Source organism: Ictidomys tridecemlineatus, chromosome 9, assembly GCF_052094955.1.
Source record: "Ictidomys tridecemlineatus isolate mIctTri1 chromosome 9, mIctTri1.hap1, whole genome shotgun sequence".
Taxonomy (NCBI): Eukaryota; Metazoa; Chordata; class Mammalia; order Rodentia; family Sciuridae; genus Ictidomys; species Ictidomys tridecemlineatus.
In genome coordinates this window covers 61848220-61860918 of record NC_135485.1, presented here as the reverse complement: position 1 = coordinate 61860918, position 12699 = coordinate 61848220, and the positions used below count along the sequence as shown (strand labels likewise).

Below are 12699 nucleotides of genomic sequence, written 5' to 3'. Positions count from 1 at the left end.
TAATAGGTAAGCATTGATATATTATTTAAAATGTGATATTTGAATTCATTTAGACATGATTTTAAGTTGAAATTTTGTAAATTTATAAACCAGAAATGTAGTCAAATCTATAAATAAATGCAATAAATAAATACATTGTGCTTAAAACAAAGGGAATTTGGGTTCTGAATTTCTAAATTTAATAATTAAAATATTTATTTTATTATAAAACAATCTCAGGCTTAGAAGTTGCAATTATAACACAAAGACCTTTTTTCCTTGAGTTGTTTATAAATAATCAGCTGATACAATACCCTTTGACTCTTAGATGCTTTGGAATAATTCCTCTAATCAACAACATTCTGTTTTATAATCACAACATAATCACCAAAATCATAAAGTAAACATTTTTGCTTTACTACCATCTAATCTTCAGAAACCATTTGATTTTTACCAGTTGTCCCCAAATGCCCGTTGCAGGATATGTATTCAACTTCGAATTATGTGCTATAATTGATTGTCATGTGTCTATTCTTTGGTCTGGATGGTCTCTCAGTCTTTCAATTTCATCATTTTGACACTTTTAAAGATTACAGACCAGTTATTTTGTATAATGTCCCTGGATTTGGGTTTGTCTGATTTCATTTGATTACATTCGGAGCCTCATGCAACTTTGCTGTGTTTCTCCTTTGCATGAGAGAAGCCTTGCTAGTCCAACTTAAGATGTGATATTTGACTAATCTTGATTCAGTCATAAATCTTATTTGGTAGGGCACAGATTCAGTTTGCCTCATTACTGATAATATTCTTCATCACTTCCTGTAAGTGGTATTTGCTAGCCATTTCTCTTGATCCCTTTAGAATCAATAAGTGTTTGTGGAGAGGTAAATATCCGCTTCCTCATCAATGTTCTATTTATTCATGTGTATGCATCAGTATGGATTCTGGATTCCTATTTGATTCTTGCTGTTATTGTTGCTTTGATGCCCACTATCCCTGATTTGGCCAGTGGGAGCTCCTCCAAACTGGGTTCTGTGTCTTTTTAATAAATCTTCCTTATTTGATGAGTACTTCTTTGCTTTCTGGAAAAGTCTGTTCCAGACTCTTGAATTTTCTCTTCCATGAACCTGGAATCAGTTGTTTTCCCAAGGATCCAGCTTATTTTTAATGGAAAATGCTTCTGAGAAACTAAGACACTGATCCTGGGGGTGTTGCTGCTGCTGGGCTCTCTCAGTGGGCATGGTAGCATACAGGTTAGGTGTGCACATACACACACACAATCCATTGTATATATTGAAAATTATGAGATCAAACACATGCAATTGCAATTTAAGCTGTACTCCACTCACCACTGCTTGGGATCTGACATCTTATGCCATTCTACAGCTTCCCCCATGGATACACCCTTCTCACCTCATTTGAACGGACACTATCTGGGACTCTCCCATTGCCACACACCAAACAGACTCCCACTTTATTTAGCCCTATCTAATTGCCTCAGGAATAAGCTGTTTAGAAATGAAAGAGAACTGAATGGGAAGAAGATCCAAATATTAATTTTAATTAAAAAGTGGCCTCTGCATAGTATCTTTTCTTCACGAAAGCTCTGTGAAAGGCACATTAGGAAATATGTTCATTTCCATTGTGATGCTGTCATGCTCTAAAATCCTCTGGTTTCCTTTAGATTTCATCTCCTCAGCTTCATTGTCCTGGGATTCGTGTTGTCCAGGCACATAAACATATTAAACACTTTCATTCATTTTATGATCATGTCACGGAATATTTCAGATTTTATTTGCTCATTCAGCACTTGCATTAGTGCAGCATTTCCTAGAACGGTCCTCCTACTTGAAATCCCTTATCACTAGCCATTGATTTGGGGAGACAGCACTGCCAGCAGTGCCACACGGCATCATGTTTGGTCTACTAGATTTGGCAATAATGGGATCTGGAACATTTTTGTTTTGGAAAATTTGAGCTACACAATATGTCACCAATTAATGTATCTTTGAAGTGGCAACAAGATTTTCTTTCATGTACTGTTGCAATCCGCCTCAGTGTTCAAGGGGGAAAAAAAGAAAGGGAAAAACCCCAAATCACATCAAGAGGCTATCTGTACAATTCAAAGACAGGCAAGATGACAGTTTTCTAATTTCTATATTAACTTTTATTATTCTAAGGATCAGAACCAAGAATAATTTATCTGATTCTAATTTGCTTCTGATTACAGGATCAATTTAAATTTACCAAACAATTAGGAAACCATCTAAGAAGTTGGTGCTTAAGTCTTCCTTCTGGAAATGTGGTCGAAAATGATCGCTTGTATGTAGAGATCTGTCTGGATGGGGATTCTAGTGGAGTTGTCACCTGGTTGAGCCTAAAATACACAACAAATTACACTGTTAGTTCAATCAATAAAATAAGTGGCAGTAAGTGAATTGTCTTTTTGCTTCAAGATTGCAGAAGACAGAACTAAAAAGGCTGTTTCCATGGAGACATTTCCATGTTTCCTCCCCTGACTCTTTCTCAAGAGCAGTGATGGTTCCTATTAGGAGCTTTGTGGCCCAGGGTTGTGACATTACCAAGAATACCTGGATCAGAGCAGTGTCTCAGGCTCATGATGGCCTAGATTCTGTTGAAACCTGAGTTATTAACTCTGCAGAAATTCTAGTGAGGGGTTTTACAAATATATGATTTCAGGACTATAATTCAAAAACAATGCTATCTTAATCTTCATTTTGTGAAATAAAAAAATCTCTCAAATGTGGAATGGTAGACCTGTCCATGATGAGTTTCATGAAGAACTGCTTTCTTATCTTAAAAGCCATTTATCTACTTCCCTCCCCCATTCAAATTGTAATCTACAAAAAAATTTGGTCTCTTTATCTTTATTTGGCATTGTCAATCATATTTACAATATAATTAGCTCCTAGGGAGCTCCTATGGAAATAACTATTTGGTAATTTGGTATTGATAAAGAGAAGAGAGAAGTGTACGTGAAATTAATTCTTACAGAGGGAAAAAATCCTCTAAAAGAGTTGCATGATATGATCATTGGAAAAATACAAGCCATTGAACCTTTCATGAATTTAATAATGAAAATATCATGCTACTTGTTGTCTCTTCTATTGTAGAAATAAATGGTAGGAAACTTAGAACTGGAGCTAGAGAGAAACCTTGGTATTGTTTTTCCCACATAATTTTTAATTTCTTATACCAGTTGAAAAATTATATTTTGGAAATTTTGAGCTACACAATATGTAGCTCAAAACAATTAAACAATTATGAAAACTATAGTCATTAAAATGAGTACAACAAAAAGAATGAGTTTCTTGACTCACTCAATCTAATGCTATTCATTGGACCAAACATGTTGATGGGCATAGGAAATGCTGCACTAATGCAAGTGCTGAATAAGCAAATAAAATCTGAAATATTTCGTGACATGATCATAAAATGAATGTAAGTGTTTAATATGTTTATGTGCCTGGACAACATGAATCCCATGACAATGAGCCTGAGGAGATGATTCATTTCTTGTGTTATTTTATAATTTTTTAAAATTATCACGTAATTATTACAATACAAGTGATGTCCTCATACTTCTTCAATCTTGAATTTTCAAGCTTTATTACAGTTCTTTCTTTCACTTGTACAAAACTGATAATAGTAAAAAAATATTATATTCTTGTCTAAGATGCAAATTAATTAATTGTGCCCAGTGAAATGCAAATAATTATTGCCCTTTATAAGGACCTGTTTTGCAACTGTTTGACTTCAATTTTCCTTATCCCTTATATGTACATGTTTTCTACTCTTCTAATATTCTCCTTTGAACTGGTTGTAATATCTTTTGGTTCCTTCTATGATTAATTAAATGATTTTTTAAAATATATTCATGTTGTATCTGTAGAAGAGTTACAATTATGCTGTTTTTAGAAAATTATCTTGTAAACGTTTTGGAGTGTCTCCTGCTGATGCCTAGTGGGTTCTTATGATAGCTAAGTATTCCTGTGGTAGGGTAACGAGGTACCTCACCGGCCTCTTCCACCATGGCATGTCTTTTCCGAACCTCCAGAGGTAAATTTTCAGTAGCAATTGAGTGTAAACTTTGCAGATCCTCTATTTCTTTCTATTTTTTCCTACTATTTTTTGTTTTAATTTTGTCTTTTAAACTTTTACAATTGATAAATTATTCCCCACTAGTAACAGCAGTGATTCCGAATTTGGTTTTATGGTCTAATTTTTGTGATTTCTGTAAATGGATAATAGAGATTTATTCCCTGTTGGAAGACAGAAAATAAATAATCTAGTTTTTTAGTATTTTATTTTCATTATTGGTGTACTTATATATTTTAAACATAAGTTAAAAATGCTGTGCCTATTGAAAAAAAGAATAATTCTTTGACATATGAATTGGTGATTCTGTGTATGTTTCTTTTTGATCTGTGGATAATGTTGAGACCTGAAGTTATTAGCTGTTTTTGTGTCTCTGTATGTAAAATACTGTAATTTAGGAAAACCTTTATCTTTTTTAGTGTGAATGCACAATATTTTCCTATTTCTGGAGTATAGTAAATTTGGTTGAAAAATTTCTCATAGAAATCCTTTTGTAATTGCCATATAAGAAAGTTCTAATATAAATAATTTATTTTATAAATCAAATACCCATAAAATTCTTAGAAAATGAGGAAATTAAGATTATAATATTTTAAGTGTGCAATACTTAAAAGTTATTCTTATAGAAACTCAGAATTTTGAAAATTTAAGTTCAATTTTCAATTCAAGACCAAGGTAGTAATTTTGTATTAATAAAAAAAGCTGCCTTCGCTGGTTCATCAATGTTGGGTATAACATAAAATGAGCAACATTTTATTCCACTAGGTTTTATTTTTCTTAAAACTATGCAGGTATGCTCATCAAGTCAACTTTACTCACATATAAAATTGAAGTTAATGAGAAATATAAATCTGTTCAACTAAATCAAATCATTATTCTGACCATTTTATTTTGACTATAATTATGTTTTACCTTTTTAAGTATGTCAGCTTGAATATCCTTCCCAATATCTTTATGTAACATAAAACATTAAACTGATATTACATTGAATTATATAATGAAAACTTATTTGATATCTAGATAATTTCTAACTAAGTCTACTGGAAATTTTATACCTATTAGGTATAATTTTGAGTTTATATATTTTTTTTTCAAATGATATGAAAAGTGCTTGTCTTTGGGTTCTGTTAATGAAAATGTCATTTTGTCTACTTAAAAAGTTATGTGTGTGGATATGGAAAGTTGCAATATAAACTTTGCTAGTCTGCTAAAATATGTGTGGAAAAATAGTTCTAAATTCTCTACCTCCAGCTTTCTCTATGAAATGGAAGTTACTTTGGTTAAAAGTCACTATTAGTATGAATAATTGAGGCCATGCTAGGAATAATAGGAATAGACTCATAATATGTGTGTTTTACATCTCAAAGACAAGACAGACTCGCCTTATAGTGGCTGTTGCATAGTAGTGTATAATAGTAGAATGCTAATATATTTTGGTGTATAATAGTGGAAGAAGGGATAAGGAGAAAGACAGAAAGAAAAAATGTTTTTCTGGCTTTTCCTACCATCTCAGAATGCCTGTAAAATCTTGGGACTTATTGTGGACCCCAAGAAACTTTAAGGTATGTGGGTGACAACTATCAATATACCATATTAGAAGTTGAAATTGAGAAATTTAAGAATATTTACTGACTTATTTGATCATAGAGATGCTGAATTCATTGAACTGTTAACAGAATAATATGTTAAGTATCAATGTAATTTTTTTGTGTGTAGTCATGGTGTCAGTAAGAATATCTGTGATATGAAAAGGTGAAATGAAGGGTAAATTTTGGAAGGACATTTTACTTGACTTGGTATATAATACTGGAGTCTGAGAAGAAGCTGTAAAGTACTAAAATTTTAGTAAAGTTGGTCCAATTTTATGCCTGAGGTCCTAGGTTCAATTCCCAGCGCTACACACCACAAACAAAATGTTGGCCCAATCTGATGAGTTTGCTTTCTTGGCTTACTGATTTATTTTCTTTGTCTATTAAATAAAAGACTTTAAAAAACTCCCTATGCTATCTATCTAAACAGCAAAGATTTGGTCTTACAAGAATAATTTTTTTGTGCTTTGCAGTTGAATTTTTTTGCATCCTTGATTATTTAAGAAAAAGAAAAATCATAAAAAACCAACAAACTATATTTCTTAACTATAAAGAGCTCAGGCTCTTTACAAACATATTAACTTCTATGTTTATTTTTAAAATATTTTATTGCTTAAAATGTTTAAATAGCCAGGCACAGGGATGCATGCCTGTAGTCCCAGAAACTCAGGAAGCTGAGGCAAGATAGGAAGATAATGTTTGAGGTGAGTATAGACAACTTAGATCCTTAACAACCTAGAAAGATCCAATCTCAGAAAAAAAAATATAAAGCACTGGGAATGTAGCTCAGTTATAGAGCATCCCTGGGTTCAATACCTACAACAAAACACACACAAAAAGAGTTTAAATATTTAACACAGTATTTCCCTGGCACCCTAGACTTATATTATTAAATTTTCCAAATACATTCAGACAAGTTTTTTTTTTTACCTTCTGATTTCTGCAGTTCCATAATTGAATACTAACTATAAAAGAAATTAAACTTTTCAGGATGTCTTTTATACTTAAAAGTTCTCAGAGGCCCCTGGTGAAAAAAAGTCACAAAGATTGAGTCTTTTACTTTTGAAAAGAGGTGCTGAAAGTACTTAGATTTATTTGTAGAATTCCTCAGGAAGTAGTTTTAAAAAATTTAAAAAGAGATGCTGAACTTACCTATGTAAATCTGTACAGTTATAATGCTATTGACATAAATATATTAGAAGTTTTGTAAGCTTTATGGGAACTCCTTGGAATTTTGTCATTTCTCTTAGTGTCCTATATGATTTTGCTCTCAGGGAAAGCATTGCAACTCTTAGGAATAACTCTGTTTATTATAGTTCTAGAGGTGCTTTGTCTGATATTAGATAATAATAGTGCAATGTTATTAGTTATGACTTTGGCTGCTTTAAACATACAAATGTTGACTTTTTTCTTTTGACTTTCCAAATTTCTTGGTATTCTTGGCATTAACAATTATGGCTCAGGATTATTAAATGTCACATTTCAAGATTTTTTTCTTAAATTAAAATTATTTTTAATTAAGTTAATTTTGATTCAGATATGTAATTCATAGATTTCTTCTAAAATAGATTTAATAATTTTCCTTAGAGATGTTTGGTCTGATTTTTCTTTGTAGTGGCTTTATTATCTTTGTTTTATGTACCACAGAAATAACTAAACTTCCTTGCCTGCTGCATTATTATTATGAACCCCCACCTGACAGTGGGGGTTTAAAAATTGTCAGCAGTAATTCAACCATAGTCATTTTGAGTCCCCATCATCTACAGATAGAAGTATTTTACTCTGATGCTTCCCTAAAGTCTTTCATAGGTTATTGGACAGAACTTCTGTCTTTGATAAGGAGATACAGCCTTAGAATTTTGTGGAAAAGGACTCTACCAGATACTTTAAATATTGACACTTAAATGCTGAACTCAGAGTTGTTATACAGCTTACAGACTGCTTCATGGATGAGTCAAGATTTCCAGGAACCTTTTCAGGTTAAAGAAAAGAGTGGTATATGGTGACTATCACAGGATTCAGAGCAGCAGAAATTCATTGTAGTATGACTGAATGACTGATGAGAAAAATCTTCTTGTGGTTATTTGCCTAGAATACTATTGATGTTATTTTCCTGTTCTGTTTTTGGATATATAAGAACAACTTTTCTTAATACTGCAACTCATAGAAATCTAGTAGATTCTACTTAAAAAATTTATATATATATATATATATATATATATATATATAAATACCTTTATTTTACTCATTTATATGTGGTGCTAAGAATTAAACCCAGAGTCTCACACATGCTAGGCAAGTGTTCTACCACTGAGCTACAATCCCACCCCTGGATTCTACTTTTATTAACTAAAAGGAATCATTTAAAAATGCTTCTCATTTATTCTCATAAATTATTCTCTTTTATCCCTCTAAGAGCCAGAAATGCTTAATAAGTCTCCTTACCTTCAATGGCCATTTAGTAATTTGCATAAATTCAGTAAGAAGCTATCATCGTTTTTACCAGAATGTAATTGTTCATGCTTAGAATACTTAATATTATGGGGTTGGGGATGTAGCTCAATGGTAGAACACTTGCCTAGCATGTGCAAGGAACTGGGTTCAATCCCTACCACCATACACACAAAATAACAACAATAATATTTTAAAAGCCCACTAAGAACTTATAGGTGGTCAGAAGGAAGTAACAATTACAGAATAAAAATACAATATGCTCACATTCATAAGAAAGAAATGTTCATTTCCAATAACAGCAAAAATGCAAATAAAATGACTCCAAATAAATTTGGACTGCAAAATTAATAGTTTTAAAAGGATGTAAAATAAATAGAGCATGATGAATAGGGAGTCTTAAACAGTTCGGGGATAATTGTAAGTTGATATGGTCTAATTATAACACAATTTGACAGCATCTTTCTAAAGCTTTACAAAGTATACATTTTTAAGTATTTTTCTTTTAATTTATTTTTTGTTGTAGTCAGATACAATACCTTTATTTTATATATTTATTTTTTATGTGGTGCTGAGGATTGAACTTAGGGCCTCTCATGTGCTAGGTGAGCGCTCTATAGCTGAGCCACAACAGTAGTCCCCAAAAGTATACATTATTTCACTAAACAATTTCCATGCCATAATTCTGTCTTAAGGAGGGTTGAGCAGAAATTTGGTTGTAGAGACTTGTTAGTTAAACTTGGTTGCAGAGGATCGCTTGTTAGCTGATGGAAAACAGAAACCAATCTTAATGTTCATAAATAGGACATTCTTATGTAAAATTATGACTAACACATAGAATCGAATGTTACCTATACTGTTTGACAATTTGCTGTTTTTCGCTTAATAATGTATCCTGAACATCTATCTATTCCCAATAGTACATCATTGACAGTAATTAGAGCTTTGATGTTTTCAACTACTACATCCTAAGATAGGAATTTGAAGATACAGAAAAGAAGAAGATATACTGAATCTCAAAGGTAGAGCTCAGAAACCACTGAAATGTAAAAATGCCTATGAAAGGCTGCAACTCCTGAGGGAACTAGCCCACACCCTTGGTCCGTGCCCTTGATCCTTACCTGCAAGGGGCAGCACCTTCTAAATATTAACACCCCACACCAATGGATTTCTGTTTCTCCTTCTAAAGGCAGCCCACATTCTCCATTGAATGTGCCTCTGCTTTCCTTAACAGAAATATATCCATGTCTCTGACGGCACATACTGAAATTCCTCTCTGTCATATACCAAGAACCCTACCCTTCTGTGTTGAGTTTCCCCTTCCCTCTGGGAACTCCTTCAACCCTTCCTCTGAGACATTTCTTCCCCTATTACGATACTATACAATTTCCTTTTGTGGATGTATCATAATTTAGTTAACCATTGCCCAATCATGGACATATATTTTCAGTTTTTAACTTTTGCAGTGAAAATTTATTATACTTCTAGAACTTCCATGTTTATAATGTAATGCACCATCAGGAGGCAACATTCATCCATTAAGCACTTACTCAGTAGTAGCAGGCATTTTACACATGCTCACTTAACCTTAATAGATTTTTATTTTTTTACAGATAAGAAAACTGAGGTAACAGTTAACAGGTTAACAGGTAACAGGTAACAGTTAACAGGTAACAGGGTTAAATAATTTTCTCCAATTACAGAGCTGGAAAAAAGCCTCTGAAACTCTAATTTGTTTTAAATTTTGCCCTCTCTAAAGATTTTTCCCTGCCTGAGCCATAGTGGCATCCCTGAACCCCTTCCAAGATGTTCTGGAGTTCTTCCAGCCCTTTCAGCTACTCCCAGGTATTGGAGGGAGAGGGACTGATTAAGGGACTTAGGCAGGTTTGAGTATCCTAAAATATTAGTCTATTACTCTGTATTCAGCCAAATCTGCTTGTGTGTATGTGTGTTTCAGATAAATCTATGGAACTCGTCAGGTTTTAAAGTAAATTTTGTTTCCCAAAAGGTTAAGAACCTATCCTTTGGAGCAATCTCATGAAGTTGAGAGGTAGTTTTTTGAGCTACCAAGTTGAGGCTGCCAATTCTTTGTTAGTTTCATTTGTTATTAGCCAGCTTCATATGCTTAGATGTTGTCAAAATAAGGATTTTCTTCCTCGCTAATGGCCTCAATCACGCTTCATGCTGCTGTATTACATATTCTAATAAACTTCAACATCTCTAATCTTGCTTTGGGGTTTTAATGCCTTGGAAATTGTAAGCATTTCCCAGGGTGAATGGTTGAGAAGGAGTCATGGGAGCTGACTACTTGTTCAGTCCCAGAATTCATGCTCTCTTTTTGAATTAGAAATATCCTTAACTGAGACCTTGCACCTGCAAGAACTGTGCATGGCTCATGTGTTTTCTGGTGCCTGCTTCTTTCTGGTGCCAGGATTTGTGATCATGGAGGAAACATTTACTTTGTTTGTACTCCATCATTTTATCTACCAGGAAACTGACTTTCCACTCTTTTCCACATTCCTTTGCTGTTGGTAATACATTTTGTGAAAAAGTGAGCAAACCCCTCCCTCCTCATTTCCCTGGGTCACATTTTTCCTCCTACTCATGGCATTGTGTTTGATTAGGCTATCTTTATAATCAGAAGCTGAAACAGTAATTTTTCTTTGTCCTGTATATCATATGGCATATGTATGACTCACAGTAAGGGTTATCATGAATACTCTCTTACTATTTAACATTACAATATAGGTAATAATTCAAAATCATATATTTAATCTTTTTCTTTTCTGCAGCTCACTTTTCTTACTCTATACTTCATATATAATTCCATACATTGGACTCTTAACAGCAATGTGCTTATCTCCAGGGGTTGTTCCATAAATACTGCGTATAAAATTAAAATCAGTTTTGCAGGTCAAGAGGAGGACATGGCATTTAAATTTTAGGAGTTTTAATTCATAAAAGTCAAGCTCTATTATATAATTTTTAATGTATTCCTTAAGGTCATTGATTTTAGCAGTAGTTAGTTGAGTAAATACTTAATTTATATGTGGTGGACTTTCAGTTCAGATATACCAGGTGATTGCCCAGAGGAAAAAATGTTTAAAAGCTACTTAGTATGTGGGTGTTTTAGGGCTATAATCAAGCAAACATTTAGTAATTTGGGCAGCAAAACCAGAAAGTTGGCAAAACTTCAGTTTTACTTAATAACTGTGACTGTGCCACAGTTAAAAAGCAACGTTTACAAGAGGCCTCCAAGGAAAACCCAAGAGCCAAAAAAGTAGTGTTGGTGATTTAGTAAGTGTCCCCTGCCCCACTAGCCCTGCGTCGTCAGCTCAGTTTTGCACTGGAGTTTTAGGAGGCATTTCCAAAGATGTTGCAGAAACCATAGCCTTGCTGAAACTAGGTTATTTAGAGTGTTCCTTTTCTTTTTAGTGTTCAAAAAGGAACTCGACATGTCCCCTGCAGAAAAACCTCCCCAAACTATAAAACTGAGGACTTTCACTGGGGGTGGAGCTATAAGAAATTAAACTTGAACCATCTGTTTAATAGGCTTCCATTTTGAGAACAGCAATTTCAAAGCTGTCACAGGTTGAGATTTTAAGGTCTGGGTGGTAAGGGAAATGAAGACTATAGTCAATGAGCTCAGAGACAGGCAGAATGAAGAAGGCCATTAACACCCTCCCTTCTAATAGCAGCAAGTGCTTGGGTGGGAATTGTTGGAGAGGAAGGAACAAAGAAGAGAGGAGGTGTAAGAAGGTGCTATTGAAATCTTTCTCCCAAATAAAGGAAAAAAAAAAGGAAAACCAAACAGTTCTTTTATGGGTTGAATTTATTTTCAATTGGTTTACTTAAATAGTCTTCTGCTCATAGAAAAATAAAGTGAAATTTGGCATATTTGTTTTTAGTATCTGCACAATATACAATAACATGTACACACTTTATTTTAAAAATAATAAAATAATTGCTATTCTCATTCATTCATACACCTAACGCATTGCCTGGACATCCAGGGTCAGTATTTCAAGGTTCAGTGAAGAACCCCGAGGTTTAATTCACCTACCAAAGAGAAAACAAGGCACCAGAGTCAATTATTTTGGTCTGTTCTATCTAAAAATAGGTTTAGTTTTACATATGTTTCTAGTGCCTGATTTCTTAAAATACATGAATCTCAAATTTCCATGATTATTTTGGACCCTACTATTTACTTCCTTAGCAAATATTTAATATTCTATATATTCATTGTTCAGATGTTTATTGAACACCCTACCAAGTACCAGTATGGTGTTAGCATTGGCAATACAATGGTAAAACCAGAAAGAATCCCTGCCCTACTTGGCACAGTTAATGCTTTAAAAGTTTTTATCCATATATAGTTTCATTTGAGCCTTTGGACAATTGTACTTCACAAAATGATTTTTGAGGAGGCAGTGATAGTAAGATGGGGTACCACTGCCTACCTCCTCTTCCCCTAAATTGATCCAAAGACTTCTGGACAATGTCTACAGGAATACCACACCTAGTGCAGTGGTATTCCTGTAGACATTGTCCAGAAGGCTTT

At 33.5% G+C, this 12699-nt stretch overlaps 1 protein-coding gene across 1 annotated transcript in view; it reads right to left on the bottom strand.

Annotated features, from left to right (window-relative positions):
• Positions 1–285: 285 nt before the first annotated feature.
• Positions 286–12699, bottom strand: part of Cfap299 (cilia and flagella associated protein 299) — a 582352-nt gene continuing 569938 nt past the window's right edge. Inside the window, exon 6 of the mRNA XM_040292244.2 lies at positions 286–2356. Coding sequence (XP_040148178.1) covers positions 2261–2356 — 96 coding nt within the window. The 3' untranslated portion in view covers positions 286–2260. The remainder of the gene's footprint in view (positions 2357–12699) is intronic.